The sequence below is a fragment of the Entelurus aequoreus genome, linkage group LG10 (genome assembly GCF_033978785.1).
Source record: "Entelurus aequoreus isolate RoL-2023_Sb linkage group LG10, RoL_Eaeq_v1.1, whole genome shotgun sequence".
NCBI classification, from domain to species: Eukaryota; Metazoa; Chordata; class Actinopteri; order Syngnathiformes; family Syngnathidae; genus Entelurus; species Entelurus aequoreus.
In genome coordinates, this window is record NC_084740.1 from 30,889,447 (window position 1) to 30,912,676 (window position 23,230).

The window sequence follows — 23,230 nt, forward strand, 5'->3', positions numbered from 1 at the left end:
ACTTCCGAAAAACACTGCAGTGCGTGCGACGTCATGACGTCATGTCCGCATGCGGGCCAGATTGCATTCACATAAGAAATTACGGGTTTTTTTTGTAATGTGAACGGCCACTAAAAAGATCGGATTTGACAAAAAAAAACGGAATTGGACATCCGACCCTGCGGTGTGAACATAGCCATAGAAATAGTGGACTGATTTAAATACCTACATTTCTACCTCAGCAATAAACTGGACTGGAGTCACAATTATACCGCTGTGTACACGGAAAGTTCAAAGTCCTGAGGAGATTGGGGTCCTTTGGGGTGTGCGGGTCATTGCTGCGCACTTTTTATGACACTGTGGTGGCTTCTGCGCTGTTCAATGCCAAACATCCTTTGCTGGGGTTAGGGCAGCACGGTCAGAGACAGGAACAGACTTTAATAAAGTGATTAAGAGAGCTGACTCCATCCTAGGCTGCCCACTAGACAGTACTTAGAAGATGCTCGACAGAAGGATGTTGACCAAGTTGACGTCCAATATTGTCCAATCCCCGTCACCCCTAGCACGACATTGTGGAAGCCCTAAATACACTATATTGCCAAAAGTATTTGGCCACCTGCCTTGACTCACATATGAACTCGAAGTGCCATCCCATTCCTAACCCATAGGGTTCAATATGATGTCGGTCCACCGTTTGCAGCTATTACAGCTTCAACTCTTCTGGGAAGGCTGTCCACAAGGTTGCGGAGTGTGTTTATAGGAATTTTCCACCATTCTTCCAAAAGCGCATTGGTGAGGTCAGACACTGATGTTGGTCGAGAAGGCCTGGCTCTCAGTCTCTGTTCTAATTCATCCCAAAGATGTTCTATCGGGTTCAGGTCAGGACTCTGTGCAGGCCAGCCAAGTTCATTCACACCAGACTCTGTCATCCATGTCTTTATGGACCTTGCTTTGTGCACTGGTGCACAGTCATGTTGGAAGAGGAAGTGGCCCGCTCCAAACTGTTCCCACAAGGTTGGGAGCATGGAATTGTCCAACATGTTTTGGTATCCTGCAGCATTCAAAGTTCCTTTCACTGGAACTAAGGGGACAAGCCCAACTCCTGAAAAACAACCCCACACCATATTTCCTCCTCCACCAAATTTCACACTCGACACAATGCAGTTTGATATGTACCGTTCTTCTGGCAACCTAAAAAAACCCAGACTAGTCCATTAGATTGCCAGATGTCGGCGACCTTTTTGCACAATGCGTTTCAGCATCCGCTGACCCCTCTCTGTCAGTTTACGTGGCCTACCACTTGGTGGCTGAGTTGCTGTTGTTCCCAAACTCTTCCGTTTTTTTTATAATAAAGCCGACAGTTGACTTGGGAATATTTAGGAGCGAGGAAATTTCACGACTGGATTTGTTGCACAGGTGGGATCCTATGACAGTTCCACGGTGGAAATCTCTGAGCTCCTGAGAGCGGCCCATTCTTTTCACTCCTTCAGCATTAGACTGTTACAGCCTCAGTGCAAGAAGGAGCGTAACCGCAGGTCCTTTCTACCCACAACCATGAGACTTTACAACACACGTGTGATTACTGTGATGTTTTTTTTTTCTTGGTGTACAATACGAGTGTTGAAGAAAAGTGTTTTTTTATTTTATCTACACATATAGCAATCATATTATTTATACATTTTTATTTTTCATTACATTTTACATTTGTCACTCTGTAAAAACCTGCACTGCAACCATATAATTTCCCCATTGTGGGATTAAAAAAAGTCTATCTATCCATCTAATCATAGGCGCCGATCTACATTTCTGTGTGTATTAAAAAAAAAAAAAATAGACGTTCAGCTAAGTTAATATCCCATATGATTTGTGGCTTTATTATTTTGTAAAACGGACCAAACATGCCACAAAATTAACTACAACAAGATAGATTTTTCAAAAATGATTTTAAAGATTGAAAGTTGCCATCAATCCCACGTGGGTGCTCGGCATTGTCCGTGGGTGCTCGGGCCCTGAAGCACCCACGGGATCGGCGCCTATGCATCTAATAATCTATCTTTTGTCCGCAGCGAGACTCCAACTGCGCACACGCCTCTAGATTCCAAAGCCTCAGGGACTTCAACACCACGTTTTAGGGGATTGCCACTATGTATGTATTTATAACTATGACGCTGAGTGAATTGGAGTAAATCCAAAATAAATTCACTATCATTCCGTGCAGCCATTTTTTTGGGTTTTTTTAGAGGGCATTACAGAGGTAAGTCTTGTTGACAAAATTGGTTTGTGAGTCATACCTGGGCTTCTTGGCGTTGGGGTCTGCATCCTGTGTGTCAGCCGCAGGTCGTTTCTCAGTTTTCACTGCTACAACCACCGAGGCCATTCAGCACCTGTAGCCTCAACGAAAAGTGCCAGTCAACAAGTACTAAAGTAAACATGAAATTTGAGTGTACATAAATGAAGGTGTGTGTTGCTGAGCCCGACTTGAACATAATCTGGACTGGACCTGGTTTTAAGAAATCTTTAAACAATCTAATTTCATTGATAACCTGGTCTGGCGAAGATAATGTCCTTTAATTATTAAAAAAATATATTAAAAAAATAATAATTCTTGAACAAAAAAGAAACTTAAATAAAATAAAAACTAGAGATGTCCGATAATATCGGAATGCCGATATTATCGGCCAATAAATGCTTTAAAATGTAGTATCGGAAATTATTGGTATTGGTTTCAAAAAGTACAATTTATGACTTTTTAAAACGCCGCTGTACGGAGTGGTACACGGATGTAGGGAGAAGTACAGAGCAGTTGCGTCTCCCAGTCATACTTGCCAAACCTCCCGATTTTCCCGGGAGTCTCCTGAATTTCAGTGCCCCTCCCGAAAATCTCCCGGGGCAACCATTCTCCCGCATTTCTCCCAGACAACAATATTGGAGGCGTGCCTGAAAGGCACTGCCTTTGCGTGCCGGCCCAATCACATAATATCTATGGCTTTTCACACACACGAGTGAATGCAAGGCATACTTGGTCGTCAACAGCCATACAGGTCACACTGAGTGTAGCCGTATAAACAACTTTAAAACTGTTACAAATATGCGCCACACTGTGAACCCACACCAAACAAGAATGACAAACACATTTCGGGAGAACATCCGCACCACAACACAACATAAACACAACAGAACAAATACCCAGAACGCCTTGCAGCACTAACCCCCCCCCCCCCCTCTCCCCCCTCAACCTTCTCATGCTCTCTCAGGGAGAGCATGTCCCAAACTCCAAGCTGCATGTTAAAAAAAATAATGCACTTTGTGACTTCAATAATAAATATGGCAGTGCCATGTTGGCATTTTTCTTCCGTAACTTGAGTTGATTTATTTTGAAAACCTTGTTAAATAAATGATAAATGGGTTATACTTGTATAGCGCTTTTCTACCTTCAAGGTACTCAAAGCGCTTTGACAGTATTTCCACATTCACCCATTCACACACACATGGCGGGAGCTGCCATGCAAGGCGCTAACCAGCAGCCATCAGGGGCAAAGGGTGAAGTGTCTTGCCCAAGGACACAACGGACATAACTAGGATGGTAGAAGGCGGGGATTGAACCCCAGTAACCAGCAACCCTCCGATTGCTGGCACAGCCACTCTACCAACTTCGCCATGCTGTTACATTGTTGAATGCATCCAGCGGGGCATCACAACAAAATTAGGCATAATAATGTGTTAATTCCACGACTGTATTTATCGGTATTGGTTGATATCGGAATCGGTAATTAAGAGTTGGACCATATCGGAATATCGGCAAAAAAGCCATTATCGGACATCTCTAGTAAAAACAGTTACATAGAAATGTGCAATTAATGAAAATTAGTAAAATGAACTGTTAAAGGTTAGTACTATTAGTGGACCAGCAGCACACAGTCCAGTGTGCTTCACGGACTGTATCCCTTGCAGACTGTATCTGTAGGAACCAGAATATTAATAACGGAAGGAAACAACCCTTTTGTGTGAATGAGTGAAAATTAGTGTAAATGGGGGTGGAGGGAGGGTTTTTGGGTTGGTGCACTAACTGTAAGTGTATCTTGTGTTTTTTATGTTGATGTAATAATAATATTTTTTTTAATAAATCCTACCGCTTGTCCCTTGCACACCAGGGCCAATTTTTGAGTGTTGCCAATCAACCTATCCCCAGGTGCATGTTTTTGGAGGTGGGAGGAAACATGAAATATATATATTTTATTGTGACAGGTGCACTGACTGTGGCAAGTCCCATCATAAAGTGGTAACATAACTAAACGGTGCATGTATTTCCCTATTTTATATACAAACAGGAAGTACAGTAAAGTTGTCCTGGCTGTGAATTTTCCGTAATGACATTTGCTTTGTAGACTACAGTTCCTAAAAAAAGATATACATGAATACACTGTTGTTGATAATATAGTATGCTGCCTTACCTTGGTACAAATATATAGCTATAAGTGGTGTCCAACGTTGAATATTGGTAGAGCTGCCTCTGATTCCACGGCCAGCCAGAACAGCGTCGAAAGTGTGTTAACTTCCTCGTCGTGGAGGTTTTTAATCTTAAAATAAACTTCACCTCATCAAGTAATTGCAACAACTAAAGACAAAGTACTTTCAGCTCTAGCTAGCATCAAGCTAACGTGTCTATTTTATGAACTGCCACAACTGTTGCTATAGGGGGGGGGGGGGGAAGCAACACGACCTCCAGTTAACTTGTCATTCTATAAGAAAGTGTTAAAAAAATAGGCTAAATAGCAAACAGCCGCGTTGGCAGGAAGAAGGATCAATACTTGTTGAAATGTTGAAGTTTGCGAGAAGAAGGGAGGTTGAAGTCGCCGCCTGTGGCGAATATGCGGTTTGCCTTGTGATGCCTTCACTTGCTGCTCGGAAAACTTAGTGACTTCTTTACTAAAATAGCCCGTGCACTTGCATCATTCGTCTACAATCACGCCGATTCAACAACGCTATAACCCGTATCAACAAGTAATAGTTTTCGTGAAATGCTTCATTTAGCAGCGTCATTACTTATCTTTATTATGTTTAACGTGCTCGCGGTGTTCATTTACCGCTCTGGAATAACGAGCACCTGAAGGCAACAGGACCCAGACATTTCCGACTGTGTGACGTCAGGGAGGAGTAGCCAGGTGGCCGAAATGTGTATTTTAAAACGTCGTATGTTTAAACGTTGTTCATGGCCTCGCTTCTTTGGGAAACATGTTGGTCAAGAGCAGCGCGTCACTTTTTTTTACATGCCTGGAACGCAGCTTCGTTGAAAATGCATTATTTTTACATCACTTTTAAATGTACCTACCTGTCATATTAATTATATTCATATAATTGCTCAAATACAATACTTTCTCACTATATTTTAAATCACATGACTTACGTAGAAAACGTGTTTTATAATTTGGTTAAAGATTGCCTCCTTTTTCCTTTAAGATTGCAAAGGAGCGTCATCACGCGTGTGCAGGTGATAATGTGTATTACACTGCCATCTTCTGTTTATTACTGTAACTGCATCTTCCTGTTGCCCTATTATGTTGAATCTCTGGCCGAACAATAAATGGATCAGCAGTTTCCGTTGGAAGGCGTAGCAGCCTGAGAAACATAAGGAAAAACATTATTTATGTTGTTTTACAGCAGGGGTGTCAAACTCATTTTAGATCGAGGGCCACATGGAGAAAAATCTACTCCCAAGTGGGCCGGACTGGTAAAATCACAGAATGATAACTTAAAAATAAAGACAACTTCAGATTGTTTTTTTTGTTTTGTTTAAAAATAGAACAAACTCATTCTGAAAATGTTGTTGGGGTATTTTTTAACTTACATGTTGCGGTTAATAGTATTCCGGTTGTTATAATTTCTGAATAAATTATGTGAAGTGAAGTGAATTATATTTATATAGCGCTTTTTCTCTAGTGACTCAAAGCGCTTTACATAGTGAAAACCCAATATCTAAGTTACATTTAAACCAGTGTGGGTGGCACTGAGAGCAGGTGGGTAAAGTGTCTTGCCCAAGGACACAACGGCAGTGACTAGGATGGCGGAAGCGGGAATCGAACCTGCAACCCTCAGGTTGATGGCACGGCCACTCTACCAACCGAGCTATACCGTACTGTGATAATGTTCATCAGTCAACTCATTGGTGTTATTTAAAAAATAAAAAATAAATACAAATCAAATTACAGTATGTTATGTAGTTTGATAATTTTCCTCAACTGGTACACCAACATGTTTTTTTCTTTTTACATATGTAGCATCATCTACAGATACAAATAATTGCTATTGCGACATCTAGTGAACACATTTAGAACAGCAGTTTCTTTTCATTCCGCGGGCCTGATAAAACAAACGTACGTTTGACACTGCTGTTTTACAGGAAATATTGCAGGTCCCAACCATATTATGTTCTCTTGCGAGGTGGCTCACTGTGCCACACTTTCAATAGATTATATATAAACAGGAAGTGGCCAAAAAATAATAAATAAATTAAAAAAATCAAAGCTCTCTGTACTGTTAATTCACACTTTTATTAGAGAATGATTACGGTCTATAATTTCCGTACACTTGACAAAAACAATCCCTTAGACAATCATGATCACATCCTGTCCTAAACAGCAAATCATTAACATGTATAGTGCAATAACAACAAGGTATATTGTAAATGATAACCATCGCTGTTGCATAAATGTACTCATAGAAACTGCATATGCTATTATAAACACTGCATATCCATACAAGTGCAGATATTAGCCTAACCACATTTTACCATTATTTTGATTATAAGAAATATTTTTACCAATAACAATAAATCTTCACTCAATGAAGAAAACAATGATCAAAAACATAATAAAGGCTCTTTGTTCATTTAATAAGAGGAAGAAAGGCATTTTGGTCACATGTCTCATGCAGCCCTATACAGAGATGGAGCCCTCTCTGAAGTTGGTCTTGCCTATCAGGACATTGAGGAGTGTTGCTTTGCCCTCCCGGCTCTGCTTCTGAGCCTCCCTGATGATGTCGCTGAGCCGCTTCTCATCCTCACGCCTTATAAGGTAGCCCTTACCGCCGTAACCGTCTGCTACGATGTGATAATCTGCGGGAGAATAGCGCATATAAAAACACCCGCAATATTGTCGAAAGATGTTTGCACACCTGTGAATGCAAGGCCACATGCCACGTTGCTGCCCAGGATGGGAACCTGCTCTCTGGAAATCTGACTCCAGCACGCGTCATTTCCCACCACGGCAATAACAGGTGTCTAAAAGAAAAAAATAGGAATATTAAGTACTTTATACACGAGGACCGGCAAAAATATTTAAACAAATATATTTTTAGGGAAAATGTGCCTTGCAAGTCCTCAGTTCAAGCATCCGAAAATAACCCCTGCGTTGTCTCTGCAGGTTTCAACAAGTCAAATTTAAAACGTTTTAGGACCATAATGATTACATTTTAGGACAAATTCACATCTGTACTGCCAAAAAAAAGTCAGAAGGCCAAAAATCATAGAGGCCCAGGATTAATAACTGCGTATAGCCATCAAAGCGCCATCGGAAAGACCCCTGCTGGGCCCCCAAGTAGCAAACCAGGAGGTATGCGGTCATCTTAGGCTTGACTCAGGGAAAAGGACGCCCCTGCCAGGCATAGTCCCATGAAAAGTCTGCTGCTCAACACCTAGCAACTCTCATGATTCATTGGGATTGAAGCAATCCCGGGGCCGATCACCCTGTGGCTGGCCACCCCTGGAGAGGGCGTCTAGTGTTAAGGCCGAAACGCCCAGTGACCCAGGGGGACACTACTGATGATGCGTCCAAAATTGCAACGCACCCATCCACCATTCCATCAGTCATCACCAAAACAACACACACGCTCAAGTATGTGCCAGCACAAAGGAATTTACAACTTATCCTGTGTTGCGTAAACTATCATAACTAAGAACCCCAGAAACCTCTCTGTTGTAAACTAATATTTGTTTGGAAAAAAAATATTGGCAAACTGCCATTTATTTGATTTGCCATTCAATTCCAATGCCTTCATGCCCAATATTCCAAAGTTTTCTTGCAAAAGGTGCTTCATAGGTCAATGCAAACGCCAGTGCAAAGAAAACTCTGACTGGAAAATTTGGCTTTAAAAAAACACCCGGATGAGATTTAAGATATAATCAAGATAGTCTACAAATCACAAATTATCTGTTGGTGTACAAGTACATCAGCACCTTATTTAGAATATTTTTGCAGACTTGTTTAAAATGTGCTCGTCATACTATAACCAGGTTTTGAGCAAATAAATGACATGCATTTAAGTAAAAACATTTACAAAATGTTCACGTGTGACATTCGGATGATACAATTTAATTAGTGTCAAAATATTGGCGTTTTTTTTAGAGATATTTTAATTTTGCAAGCAAGTAATTAACTCTGAATAATCCACGTCCGGAAAAGTCTGCTGCCGCGCAAAAGCTAAGTACTATCCTTCTATCTGTGTGCTTCTAATTGTTTTAAAGCTTTCTTTATTCCTTCTCCACCATATTTAGTAGTCTTATCAAACTTACAAAGCACCCACTCTCTGTCTCACCGCCTCTCTCTCAGCTTGCTAGATACTAAGCTAGCAAAGCTAAGCTACTCCCAGTCCGAAGCTCCTGTTCTGTATGCCGCTCTAAAGCTAACTAGCTAGCTGATAAGCTAACGAAGCTAAGCTAGTCCAGGTCCAAAGCAACTGCGCTCCGAAGGCGTCTGCTCCCTCACGCTGCTGCTACTCTTTGCCTATTGCTCCGAAGAAAGCAAGAACTCAACTCGGTGAAAGACACAACGTGAGTATGGCTCCCTGCTCTTCTTGCACCGTTCTCATGGATAGGCTGGCTCTACTAGAGGGCCGTTTCCACCAGTTAGAGCAGAGTAATTTCGTAATTAAGAAGCCGCGGACACGTTTGCTAGCATTTGCTTTAGCGAGCTGACTAGCCCAGTTTGTAGCAGTCCAAAGTGGCCTACAAGCCATCGTGAACCGGTTGAGATGCATAATAGATTCAGCCCTTTAGCTAGTCCTACACCCCAGTCTAACGGACAGCACACCTTAGTCATAGGGGACTCCATCACCCGGAACATACAGCTTCGCAAACCAGCCAAAATTAAGTGTATTTGCGGGGCCCGAGCACCTGACATTGAAGCTTGTCTTAGGGAGCTGACTCGCAATAGGCCTAATAAACACGTACGACAGGCTAATCGCACCACTAGCTACACGAACATAGTTGTACACGTTGGCTCCAATTACAATAGGATGAGACATTCACAGATTACAAAGAGGAACATAGCTTGGGCTTGTAGTCCCGCTAGAAAGATGTCTTGGCATCAAGTACTTGTCTCTGGCCCCCTGCCTTCAAGAGGCAATGATGAGAAGTATAGCAGATTAGTCTCGCTTAACAAGTGCTGGCTAGTTTTTGTAGAGAACAGGGACTAACGTCTATTGATAACTGGCCCACTTTCTGGGGCAAACCGGGCTTGCTGTGGAGGGAACGGCCTTCACCCTAACCAGGAAGGTGCCATCACTCTTCCCAGTAACATAGGTTACTGTTTGAGTCACACTTGACTAACTACACTCGAGCAAGCTCGGACACAGGCAATTACAGTGTCTGTAAGCCCAGGTGAGGAGTCTGGTTCACAGAAAAAAACAGAACTTTTAGACTATCATGTAGAAAGCTGGAACGCAAATGGCGTGCGACTTAACTTGAGGTTTTCCTTTAAGTGTCGAGTGATAATAATAATAATACCTGGGATTTATATAGCGCTTTTCTAAGTACCCAAAGTCGCTTTACATGTAGTAAAGTTTAATTAATTGCTGATTGTATTGTACCATATGTCCTGGCAAGAAATCTGCATTCAAAAAACACCGGCTTATTAGTGATTCCCAGAGCCCAAAAAAAGTCTGCGGGCTATAGAGCGTTTTCTATTCGGGCTCCAGTACTATGGAATGCCCTCCCGATAACAGTTAGAGATGCTACCTCAGTAGAAGCATTTAAGTCCCATCTTAAAACTCATTTGTATACTCTAGCCTTTAAATAGACCCCCCTTTTAGACCAGTTGATCTGCCGTTTCTTTTCTTTTCTGCTCTGCCCCCCTCTCCCTCGTGGAGGGGGGGGGGCACAGGTTCGGTGGCCAGGGATGAAGTGCTGGCTGTCCAGAGTCGGGACCCGGGGTGGACCATTCGCCTGTGCATCGGTTGGGGACGTCTCTGCGCTGCTGACCTGTCTCCGCTCGGGATGGTCTCCTGCTGGCCCCACTATGGACTGGACTCTCACTATTATGTTAGATCCACTATGGACTGGACTTTCACAACATTATGCTAGACCCACTCGACGTCCATTGCACTGGTCTCCCCTAGAGAGGACGGGTGGAGGAAGGGGTGGGGGGGTCACCCACATCTGCGGTCCTTTCCAAGGTTTCTCATTGTCATCCCACTGGGTTGAGTTTTTCCTTGCCCTGATGTGGGATCTGACCGAGGATGTCGTTGTGGCTTGTGCAGCCCTTTGAGACACTTGTGATTTAGGGCTATATAAATAAACATTGATTGAATGATTGAATAACTTGTAAACACACGCTTTGTTTAGCTAAAACTAATTACTAATCCAATCTCATCTTCTTCAATAAAAAAGATCCTAAATATTTGTTAAATACAGTAGCATCACTAACCCAACAAGGGACTCCTTCCAGTCGCTCTGCCCACTCGGCAGATGACTTTATGAATTTCTTTAATAAGAAAATTGAACTTATGAGAAAGGAGACAAAAGACAACGCGTCCCAGCTACAACTGGGTTCTATTAACGCAGATTTGAATGTATATACGACGGATATTGCCCTCCAAAAGTCTCTCTTTTTGAAGAAATAATGTAACTCCTGCGACGTGTAAATGGGACAAAACAAACAACATGTTCACTTGACCCACTTCCTGTGAAACTTATCAAGGAGCTGTTTGTAATATTAGGACCATCAGTGCTAAATATTATAAACGTATCACTTTCCCCTGGCACTGTTCCCGTAGCATTCAAAAAAGCGGTTATTCACCCTCTGCTGAAAAGACCTAACCTTGATCCTGACCTCATGGTAAATTACCGGCCGGAGTCCCACCTTCCCTTTATTTCGAAAATCCTCACAAAAATAGTTGCAAGGCAGCTAAATAAACACTTACCATCTAACAATCTGTAAACCCTTTCAGTCCGGTTTCAGGGTGCATCACTCTACGCAAAAATGACTAATGATCTATTTCTAACTGTGGAATGCTGATGTGTCATCCATGTTGCTGCTACTTGATTTTAGCGCTGCTTTCGATACGATCGACCATAACATTCGATCAGAATGTATCAAAACATGTATTGGTATGATATGCCTTTTCTTGGTTTAACTTCTATCTTACTGACAGGATGCAGTGCGTCTCCCATAACAATGTGACCTTGGCGTATGTTAAGTAACGTACAGAGTTCCACAGGGTTCGGTTTTTGGCCCGGCACTCTTCAGCATCTACATGCTGCCGCTAGGTGACATCATACGCAAATACGGTGTTAGCTTTCACTGTTATGCTGATGACACCCAACTCTACATGCCCCTAAAGCTGACCAATACGTTAGATTGTAGTCACCTGGAGGCATGTCTAAATAAAATTAAACAATGGATGTCCAGCAACTTTTTGCATCTTAACGCTAAGAAAAACCGAAATGTTGATTAGACACCGGCACTTATTTAATAATACCACTACACAACACCTTACTTACATAAATCACATTACGAAAAAAATGTGTAAATGCCAAAAAGGGGAGGATTTGAAAGGGTGCCCTGAGGAACGCGTCAGTTCTGTAAATCACAAGTTTGCTAGGAAGGTTAAAATGTCAGTTCAAGCATTTGCCAATGTGTTTACAACAAGAGTACTTTCGTGTTTTTAAGAATTTGCTGACAAAAAAAAAATTGAACTGATCTTGGGGCCAGTATAGCCGTGATAAACACTGTCCCTGTCAAATAAATAATATATTTATATATTATATATATATAATATGTTATATATATTATATTATTTATCATTATTCTTGTCTATTGTGAGCTAACTGTGGTGCTGAATTTCCCCCAGGGATCAATTAAGTACTTTCTATTCTATTCTAAACAATAAATGAAAAATATCTGGGGTTCCCAAGTATCACTAGGTAGAGCCGTTGTACCCTGAGTGGCACTTGTACCACAGTTTCAGATTAATCTTACTTATTATTAATTATAATAATAAAAATGATGGATTACATTCATAGCGCACCTTTCTAAACACTCAAAGCGCTTTATATTTACTCTATACTTGGGGATACATTTGTACTAGTACGCATGTAGTAAAGGTGTACCGGGTACCTTGTGTCGAGTGAAGGTGTCAAACTCTGCAACACTGTACCCTAAAGAGCCGTCCCCGTAGATAATCCAAACCTTGAATAAAAACAACACATAGCAGTTCATATTTCAGTCATGAAGTATCCTTAGCAATCAACAGATGAGCATCTGCAGCCGTTAAAAAAAAACCCTACCTCAGAGTCAGGCCGGCACAGCTTCGCCCCGAGTGCAAATCCGCCTCCCACTCCCAGCGTTCCGAAGGCCCCTTCCGAGACCAGACAACAGTAGTCAAGATTCAAAAGGCACTCTTCACGAGTCATGTGATGTGCAGACCTGGATCGAGCCAACGTAGCGGCCCTCGTGGTCTCATGATGTAAGCGGCGCTTCCTACAAAATCACCGCCGTCGGCGACAATGATACTGTCGTCCGCTATCAGCTCATCCACAAGGTGGAGAACTTTCAAGGGGTTCAGGTGATGCTCCGTCTTCTCAGTGGCTTTAGTCCTGAAGAACACAACGTTATCATTTCTTCACTGAAGAAACAGCTTAAGACATATGAAAGATGCAGTTTAGAAACACAAATGTGAGCACATGTTTAAAAAGTCATCAATATTTCAACTATTTTAAATCCATCCATCCATTTTCTACAAATCTAGATGTATAAATATAAATAAAAACAGCAGAGACTTGACAGGGCTGTTTTAAGTGCTTTGTATTGCATGCTAAAAGTGCAATGCTCTTCTATCAATCAATACAACTTTATTTATATAACACTTTCATGCACAGGCAAGTTGCAACACAAAAATAATATAAAAGAACACAAACACAGCACTATTGACAATATATAACAAGACATGGCATTTCGCTGATGATTGAGGAAATACACCACTTTTGAGGCGTCAGCACTGAGGAACAACTAAAAATTTACGTAATCTAACAAATAATCCATCCATCCATTTTCTACCGCTTGTCCCTTTCGGGGTTGCGGGGGGTGCTGGAGCCTATCTCATCTAATCTAACAAATAATATAAAATATATTTTAAAATACAAGTACAAATTAAATATAAATAATAAATGAATAAATAAATAAATAAAAACAATTGGAGAATAACAGTTGTAATAATAGCAATATATGTGAAAATATTTTTTTCTCCTAAAATTTGATGCTTAAATACGCTCTATAGCCTGGAAAATACGGTAAATTGTTGAGGTGGTACTTGGTGTAAAAAGTTTGACTAACATCGGTGTACTGATGCCATTGCTGAATCTTCTTGTGCAAAACGAGTAATTTCAGAACCGATTTGACTTTGAAGAATTGCCTCTTTCAGTATTTTGCAATATTAAATACACACACAAAAAAACGTTCTCACCTGTTTGCGTTTTCTTTGGCGCTATCTCCTGCTTTGAGGCTTTCAGACCATTCTACTGGACAGCGATGGCCCTTCAATCCTTTGGACAGTTGTAGTAAAAATGAGCCAGCATCACCTACAAAAAAACAAAAACATGGAGGTTCTTAGATCTTTGACTGTTTAAAGACAGCTGTCCACGACAGTAATTTCCTATCAGCATTAATTACTGGTTAAACTCTATATAATTTACTGCAGCTGTGGGTTGTTTAGTCAAAAAACTAAATACTTTTCAATAAATCCAGATGATGATCCTGATAAATGGTTAAAAGCATACCTTGAATGGCTACAGTTGGTTTCCAGAACATATCAGAGTTTTTGAGCAGCTGCGTCTTGTCTCGGTTGACAGCGATGATCTTGCTGCGTCTGCTCAGAACTCTGCCGTAGCTCAAACGGAAGTCGCACACGGTCCCTGCGCAAAAGATAACAGGGTTTGTAAATGTGGGCTGCCAGTCACAAACATTGACTTTAGCGCCACCGTGTGATTCAAACAGCATGCTTTATTGACTGAGCTTGGGAGCAGTGGGCAAAATACTTTCCATTATATCAACATGCCAGTTATTACACAGTCTAGAATCTGATTAGACGTGCAAAATGACAGGATGGTGACTTCTATCAACACACCTTCCCTCTAAAGCAGGGGTGTCAAAGTCAAGGCCCGCGGGCCAAACCAGGCCCGCAAATTAATTATCTATAGCCCCCGGGATGATATTTGATTAGTATTAGAACCGGCCCGCAGGCCACAGCAGTCTGCTGCTGATTTGCACACACCAATACTCCATCAGTGTTGGCGCTAGGAATTTTCAAAATTAAGTCATAAAAATGGGGTCCCACCGTAAATTTTTGGGGTCCCACTTTTTTGTAACCGTTTTGAAAACAAATTATAAATGTATGCATTGTACTGTTATATCTCACATTCTATATTGTGTTTTGGAAAAAGGTTGCCATAAACGTTACTTAATTCATAAAAAAAATTATACAAAAGAAAACAACAATTTATACAGATGTAAATGTATTCAGTTATAAACATTCATTCACTTTCTTCTTTTCTTCATGGATCTAAACTTTAACACTGCCATTTTCGTTTTCTATATTTTTATTGTAATATTTTCAGAATGAGTTTGTTCTATTTTTGGCCAAAATAAGACAAAGAAAACAATCTGAAGTTGCCTTTATTTTTTAGTTGTAATGCAATGATTTTAATAGTCCGGCCCCTGAGCTAAAATGAGTTTGAAACCCCTTCTCTAAAGTAATGTAAACATGGGCACTGCAATCTAACAGCAACATTGCGACACATGAATAATCCAACCTAATAATGATTGATAATAGGCTGCGGGACCCACCATTATCTCTGAAGTCAAATCAATGCCATCTTCACTGCAATATTCAAGTTGATAAACGTTTTGATGAACTTCCTTTTCAACTCCTGCTTCATCAATACCACGTCTCTACATTGGTGAGCCTCTACGCATGCAATATTTAAAAAATAACAGATATGACCTCTATGTGCACTTCATCTTCAACATCAATAACACATCTCCACGACATTGGTGAGGCTTGTGAGCGATGTGGAATGACAACGCGGGACACGCAATGCTAACAACACAGCTTATAGTCGCAGTCATGTTGACCAAGGTTTTGCAGAACAACACACGCCCATGGTTTTAGCACATGGAAGCCCAGTTCTGACTTTGAGGAATTAGCCACGATGAGATTTCCACCTAGGGGCCATGTTGTAGCAATGACGCTTGGAGGATCCTCCGCGCTTTGAGTACTGTAATCTACAGTAAAATGCACTCAAGGTAACTATATTGGCTGAAACAAGTGTAAAGGTGACTATATGGGTGATTTTATGTTTGGATGGATCATGGCATAATAATTGTGTAAATGTATCAATAAGTGCTTTAGGTACATTATTATACTTTTGTAAGGTACTTTTTGAAACCTTTATTTTGTTAGCGCAGTCAGACCGGATGTTGTGCACAGCACTGTTATTGTGAAGGGGTATGTGTTCAGTTGTTCTGAGCTTGACGAGTTTGGAGACGACTTAAAACTCTGAAGTTGCGACTGCTGTTTGTACATTGATATTACATCAATGATGTCGTTCACAACAACACAATCAGATGAGGCGTGATGTGAGTGTATGGATTGTTCTTGCTAGCTTTAGTTTCGTAGTTTAGTCGCTTTTTCAAATGGCCATCTCAACATTGTTTAGTTCAGGAAACCAATTCAGGGCGGTCAAGTGTTTCGGTGATGAATGAGCAGTCCCGGAATCATTATTTTCCCAAACAAATGTTCTGTTTCCTCACAATGACAGCATTTCACGTACGTTTGAGTCAATTTCCGTGATACTATGTGGTTGGACAGCATTTTAAATTTTATTGGCCAATTCTGTGATTCCGTCCGCGGTTAAAATATCGTATGACTTTTTGTTGAGTTTACTGATTATTGATTTAACATACCAGCGTTGTGTCAAGTAAAAAGTAGCAACCATGGTGAGATCCCAAACTTCTAGTAGCTCATTCGCTCCTCATCCATTTCACCATTACAAGCTCAGTAAACTGCATGCGGCCATTAATTGTTTTATGATCTTGAGAAGCCAAAATCGAAATTGTGATTAAAATTTGATTAATTGTCCAGCCCAACTATGAACTCAGTAACCCACTTAGAAAGTCAACAAAACTGACCTGCAAGGATGACCACATCCGCTTCCTTCAGAGCATCACGCCTGTTTTGTCTAATGTGGATCGGACTATCTTTACCCAGCATGCCCCGAGACATGCCGCCAAGGAAGCAAGGGATGCCCAGCTCCTCCAAAGCCCTCCTGTGATGCCATCACACCGGTTTAGAACTGGTAAGTGTTTTTAATCCAGAATTAAATCAAACCAGTCTTTACCTGATATCATCCACTGGTGTCGGGGGTAGCGTGGCTTGGCTACCCAGGAGGATAACAGGTTTTTCAGCTCGGCTCAGCAGCTCTATACAATTTTGTACCTGGTTTGCATTAGGAAAAAAAAACATACTCACCAATGTAAAAAAATCTACAACAAAGCTGAAATAATGTACCTGCTTGCTGGTGGCTTGTGGGATGTCAACAGGAAGTGGTGAAACATCACTTTGCTCCCAGGCGCCGGCAAAAATATTCATGAGGTGATTGTTGATGTACCTAGCGAGAACACCCATCAAATACATTTGGTAAATAAACAAGTTATTGTTTATTGCACAAGTTAATTGATGTATCTATGCAATTAATTGAGGAGTCTCCTATCGTCGACAAAAAAAACAAAAAAACGTCTAAGACTCTAATTAGCACAAGATTTAAAAAAAAAAATAGCATTGAAGGCTGCGGCTCTAGGCAACCTCCTGATGGAGCTTTTCTTTTTTTCTTTTTTTTAATAACTTCACAAAATGATGGTTGTGAACTGATGTATAATGAGTATTATCTACCTCTACGTGTGCTTTGAAATGGTCAGCCGTTGAAACTCATGCTTGGTAAACTTGCCGTGCTGTTGTTTACAATGACCAAATTATTGGTGTTAATACTGACTCCTTAGCGCGATTACAACATCGGTTGTGTTGCTGCTGGGTTGTGCAATACACATGTTAATAAATGACCAAGTGTTTAAAGAGGGTTGACTTTTCCTTTCCATTTTCTTAGGCATTCCAAATTACTATTAAAATTGTAAATGCAATATTTCAGAAATAACAACCTTGCTCCAATTAATTTCCTGTAATTACAGTATTTACAAATGAATATTTACATACTTTTTTTTAACTTATCTTTTGATATACTAGTGTTATTTTAGTATTTTATTCAGCATTCTGTCATAAATTAAATTTCCAAAACGGTTTTGGCAATACTTTTAACTAGATTTTTATTTCTGTGCAGCATTTTGGTTGACTGTGTTTGTTTTAAATACGGGGGTCCCAATACTTCTTTTTAATAATACTGATGTTAGAACCCTGAGTATTGGCCGATACAGATATTGACTTGAGACGATATCAGCAAGAGTCCATCCATCCATTTTCTACCGCTTGTCCCTTTCGGGGTTGCGGGGGGTGCTGGAGCCTATCTCAGCTGCATTCGGGCGGAAGGCGGGGTACACCCTGGACAAGTGGCCACCTCATCGCAGGGCCAACACAGATAGACAGACAACATTCACACTCACATTCACACACTAGGGCCAATTTAGTGTTGCCAATCAACCTATCCCCAGGTGCATGTTTTTGGAGGTGGGAGGAAGCCGGAGTACCCGGAGGGAACCCACGCAGTCACGGGGAGAACATGCAAACTCCACACAGAAAGATCCCGAGCCCAGGATTGAACTCAGGACTACTCAGGACCTTTGTATTGAGTCAATAATACTTTTTTTTATGTTGTAGTGTGGCATAGCATTGGTGTCGTTAAGCCTATTTTAGGGGGGCTTCAATATTCTGAAACCTCCCTAAATAATTTGGTGTAAATTTTTATTTTTTACAAAAAATTGCAGAAAAATTTAGTATAAATATGCAGGAATATGAGTTTGAATAAATAACATAACCTGTTATTATTCATTATGATTATAAATCATTTGAAGAATGTTTGTCAGCGCTTATTATCCAATCCTAACCGTTCCATCAGTAACGCCCGCATTACTATACTGAAAATCCAGTCCACGTTTTCACTGTTACCTAAGCATGGTCGAGCCAGACCACAGCAGCATGAAGGCTACTTCAATGTGTTCACAACACTGCAGGGTAAGATGTCCAATTCAGATTTTTTTTGCTCAAATTTTATCTTTTTATATAGTTGTTCACATTACAAAAAAATGTGACCAGACTGTCAATGCAAACTGAGCCAAATACAGACATGGCGTCATGACGTCGCACGTCCTGCAGTGTTTACGGAAGTAAACATGTTTAAATTCTAGTCAGCTCAGTACTGGCGCATGTGTGGCAATTTCAAGGATTCTGTGCAATCAAAGTCAACATTTTCTGAACTGAGCACAAGATTATGAAAGAAGATGTCTCCCGCAGTTTTAGGGACATTTGTCACAATTTCTACGATCACTGGTGGAATGTTGATTGACGTCAGTTCCTAATTTTGTAACCGTCTATTTCAATCAATAATGGTGACGCTTATGATAAGCGTCATCATTATTCACCATTATGAGACCGGAGCGCGAGAGGGTTCACCTTGATGTCGCATCATAACACTGATTGATTTGTAATAAAAAACTCATAATAATAATGTCTAAAATATTGCTGACAGAAAAATAACTTCCATACTGTATGATAGGCAAATCACACTACTACAGCTTTGCAGTATATGTGTGCTACTCAAACTTAAAGGAGAACTGCACTTTTTGTTTTTTTTTGCCTATCGTTGTCATTAATTATGAGAGACAAGAAAAAATATCGAAATATTTCATGTTGCATGCCATGAGCCCATGTCATTATATTAGTTCCACCTTGTAAATCTAAACAAACATTTGCACTGTATAATAATACCTGGGATTTATATAGCGCTTTTCTAAGTACCCAAAGTCGCTTTACATGTTAAAAACCCATCATTCATTCACACCTGGTGGTGGTAAGCTACTTTCGTAGCCACAGCTGCCCTGGGGTAGACTGACGGAAGCGTGGCTGCCAATTTGCGCCTACGGCCCCTCCGACCACCACCTATCATTCATTCATCATTCATTCGGCACCGGGGGCAAGGGTGAAGTGTCCTGCCCAAGGACACAACGGCATGGTAAGAGGCGGGGAGCGAACCTGCAACCCTCAGGTTTCTGACACGGGCGCTCTACCCACTACGCCATGCCGCCCCGTATATTGCACGGTACGTTTTCTAGGTAGATGACAATGATTCTTAAATTTTAAAAATGTTACGAAATGTTTAATTTTTGTTAAATTCTACAGAATAAAAAAAAAAATCTATTTTTAAATGTTTTTTTTCTATGCTATGTGCCTTTTAATATCGAATTGTTGGCTTTGTAAGGTCATGTGAGCTCTAAACTAAACAAATATGAAGCTATCCCATCATATTGTTATCTTTCTTAAGAATTGATAAGGGAACCGAATCGTTAAGCAGAATCGAAAGTGGAATCGGAACCGTAACAATCTTATCAATTCCCATCCCTAATGTCTACCTTTAAAATGACTTGATTAAAATACAAGAAAAGACCAACCACGTGTGTTTATTGGAGGACATTTTGATTAGAGATGTCAGATAATGGCTTTTTTGCCGATATCCGATATTCCGATATTGTTCAACTCTTAATTACCAATTTCCATATCAACCGATACCGATACATACAGTCGTGAAATTAACACATTATTATGCTTAAATTTGGTTGTGATGCCCCGCTGGATGCATTAAACAATGTAACAAGGTTTTTCAAAATAAATCAACTCATGTTATGGAAAAAAATGCCAACATGGCACTGCCATATTTATTATTGAAATCACAAAGTCCATTATTTTTTTTTAACATGCTTCAAAACAGCAGCTTGGAATTTGGGACATGCTCTCCCGGGTGGGTCGGGGTTGCAGTGTTTAGGGGTTAGCGGGGGGTGTATATTATAGCGTCCCGGAAGAGTTAGTGCTGCAAGGGGTTCTGGGTATTTGTTCTGTTGTGTTTATGTTGTGTTACAGTGCGGATGTTCTCCCGAAATGTGTTTGTCATTCTTGTTTGGTGTGGGTTCACAGTGTGGCGCATATTTGTAACAGTGTTACAGATGTTTATACGGTCACCCTCAGTGTGACCTGTATGGCTGTTGACCAAGTATGCGTCGCATTCACTTGTGTGTGTGAAAAGCCGTAGATATTATGTGATTGGGCCGGCACGCAAAGGCAGTGCCTTTAAGGTTTATTGGCGCTCTGTACTTCTCCCTACGTCCGTGTACACAGCTGCGTTTTAAAGTCATACATTTTACTTTTTCAAACCAATACCGATAATTTCCGATATTACATTTTAAAGCATTTATCGGCCGATAATATCGGCAGTCCGATATTATCGGACATCTCTAATTTTGATGTTAGCTGGCTGTCCAGCTTTGCACAATTAAATGCGCTACAATACTGCTTGTACTCCAGCGCTTGCTGATATTCAACCGATATCATTGAAACAAGGCACGTGCTATAAAAATTACATTCGAATTGAATATGTAAGCAGAACCAAGGTTCTTAAACCTTTTGACATCGGGCCCCTACTTTTCCACTACAGAGTGGCCTGGGCCCACTCAAATATTGACACCATCTTACTCTTGATTTTAATCATATTCAATAATTATATCTAACCTATTTAGTTTAACGGAATAAACCTTGTCACATGATATGAAACCATGGTTTAATCACGAAGATTAGTTTTTATTTACCCAGGGATGTAACGGTATCAAAATCTCGCGGTACAATATTATCACGGCTACGGTAAGATATTATTGCGGTATATGTCCCAAAAAAAAAAAAGCTTGGTAAAAATGCCATACTGTGTATAATGAAGTGTCAGAAATGTTTAGGATAAACACGCTTACTGTAATTGAAATGTTCTAATCATATGTTTTTCTACAAACAAGTATTTTTAAGTGCAAATAATTGTGCAGGAACATCTACTGTTTCAAGCAAATATTAAAATTAATAACTTACAGTTGATGTATTTTAAGTAACAATGTAAACAAGCAGTTTAGCAATTATGTAAAACAATGTACAGTTTGGTGTCTTTCAACTTTTACACGATGGGAAGCAGCATCCTATACAATGGTTATTTGTTATATCAGTCTGCAAAATGTTGTTTCACAGAAATGTTTTACTAAAAATATAACTTTTAATAATGTAAATACCTCACAAACTGATTTGTGGTTTCGCTGGCTTCAAATATATTTTCTGTGTGCCGGTTTATGAGGTGGAGACTTGTCCAGCCCTGCCTTCCCCTCGAATGCAGCTGGAATAGGCTCCAGCCACCCCCAAGCCCCCCCCAAGCCCCCCCGACATCGAGAGACAAGTGGTAGGAAAATAGATGGATGGATTGAGGATGTATCAAGTAGCTTTTTAGTTTACTCGTATGTACAGCGTTGAACATTTTTTTGGGGGGACGGGTAGGACGAGATTGGCTGGCTCTGTGTCGCCTTGGAAACGCTCGAAACAAAAGTGGCACGCTTCGCTTTGCAGAACCCAGACTTTCTTACCTCCGCCATAGAGATTATATTTTGGCCTGGGCTTGTTTGTCGATTTTTAGCAACATAAGTCCGAAAGGGACAAGCGGTAGAAAATGGATGGATGGATAACTCAACCAGTTATGGTCAGATTTAACGTCTAAAAAACCCAATTATTTTAATCTGCTACGACTACAAACACACTTCACTTCCTGCTTACAGCGTTCCATGCCCCCCAACTTGCCATTCCCGTGCTGTGCAGAGGATTCTGGGAGATGTACTTTATTTACAGACTGATACCATCACACGTCACAGTATCATTGTGAAGACCTTGCAACCGAAATATTGCTGTATCTATAATACCGTTACATCCCTATATTTAACACATAAACGTTACGCTTAGGTCAAGCTGGTTACAAAAAATAAATACTAATCAAATACTCTGCAAAAGAAGGGACTCATAAAAACTGTTGAAAAAAAAATGTACGTACATACAATTACGTAGTGCTAAAATAAATAAATTCTGACTAAATCAATAATAAATATTAATATGTTTCTTAAATACACTGTCAATAAAATCAAAGTACAAATGAAAATACAGCTTCACCACTTTAGTCAACATTTTTGCGCTTAAGAAACTTCTCTATGACTATAGCTCCAGACTTCTTTGACTTGCTTGATTTTGTCATTACTGCCACAAGTAGTGGCAAAGTCTATTCTAATTGAGTACAGCTGCAGCCCATACGGACCACAGCTAAGAAACAGAAATATTTTGGCAGCCTTTTAGTGGGCACTATGGCCCACTAGAGGGCCATGTGGTTAAGAAACACGGATGTAGACAATACAGGCTGATAACGTACCAGGAGACAATTTTGCCCATCATGCCCTTGGGAGGGTTCTTAACAGCAAACTCTCTGGACACCAGATGAAAGGGGTACAGCGTGTCGATGGGGAATTCTATGAAAACTGGTCCAGGTGTTCCAGACTGAGCGGCGGCCAGAGCCTTTCTGACCACAGGCACTATATCTCTGACTGTTCTGATGGAGGCACAGAACTTGCACAGAGGTTTGAACAGAGACATTTGGTCAATGTCTTGCAGCGCTCCCCTGCCCTGCACAACAATAGACAATGAAAATAAATGAGCTGATGTTCTGCATAATTACAATGTTTTTGTCCATACCTGAAGGAGTGTACCAGCAGCCCCTCCGATGAGCAACAATGGCGATTCTGCCATTTGAGCGTTCTTTACCGCTGTCACGGTGTTAGTGAGGCCTGGGCCAGCAGTCACTGCAGCTACACCGACAGTACCTAAAAGGGTATTTAATATTAATTAGTATGGTTGAACCTCA

General features: G+C 40.6%; 2 protein-coding genes across 8 annotated transcripts in view; both read right to left on the minus strand.

The window, feature by feature from the left end:
• Nucleotides 1-4,892, minus strand: part of fam118b (family with sequence similarity 118 member B) — a 37,039-nt gene extending 32,147 nt beyond the window's left edge. For 2 of the 3 annotated variants that reach the window (XM_062060526.1, XM_062060524.1), the window contains exons 1-2: nucleotides 4,431-4,891; nucleotides 2,271-2,363 (exon numbers count right to left, since the gene is read on the minus strand). In XM_062060526.1, the coding sequence (XP_061916510.1) occupies nucleotides 2,271-2,356 (86 nt within the window). In that variant the 5' untranslated portion in view covers nucleotides 2,357-2,363; nucleotides 4,431-4,891. Of the gene's footprint in view, nucleotides 1-2,270; nucleotides 2,371-4,430 lie in introns of all 3 variants that reach the window. The other variant, XM_062060525.1, reaches the window with a different exon arrangement.
• A 1,616-nt stretch (nucleotides 4,893-6,508) lies between these two features.
• The window catches only part of ilvbl (ilvB (bacterial acetolactate synthase)-like), a 55,892-nt gene continuing 39,170 nt past the window's right edge, over nucleotides 6,509-23,230 (minus strand). For all 5 annotated transcript variants that reach the window (XM_062060508.1, XM_062060510.1, XM_062060513.1 and 2 more), the window contains 12 exons: nucleotides 23,062-23,189; nucleotides 22,742-22,992; nucleotides 16,816-16,915; nucleotides 16,646-16,743; nucleotides 16,437-16,573; nucleotides 14,027-14,161; nucleotides 13,714-13,828; nucleotides 12,678-12,847; nucleotides 12,539-12,609; nucleotides 12,369-12,440; nucleotides 7,150-7,255; nucleotides 6,509-7,090 (listed from right to left, as the gene is read on the minus strand). In XM_062060508.1, coding sequence (XP_061916492.1) covers nucleotides 6,912-7,090; nucleotides 7,150-7,255; nucleotides 12,369-12,440; nucleotides 12,539-12,609; nucleotides 12,678-12,847; nucleotides 13,714-13,828; nucleotides 14,027-14,161; nucleotides 16,437-16,573; nucleotides 16,646-16,743; nucleotides 16,816-16,915; nucleotides 22,742-22,992; nucleotides 23,062-23,189 — 1,562 coding nt within the window. In that variant the 3' untranslated portion in view covers nucleotides 6,509-6,911. The remainder of the gene's footprint in view (nucleotides 7,091-7,149; nucleotides 7,256-12,368; nucleotides 12,441-12,538; nucleotides 12,610-12,677; nucleotides 12,848-13,713; nucleotides 13,829-14,026; nucleotides 14,162-16,436; nucleotides 16,574-16,645; nucleotides 16,744-16,815; nucleotides 16,916-22,741; nucleotides 22,993-23,061; nucleotides 23,190-23,230) is intronic.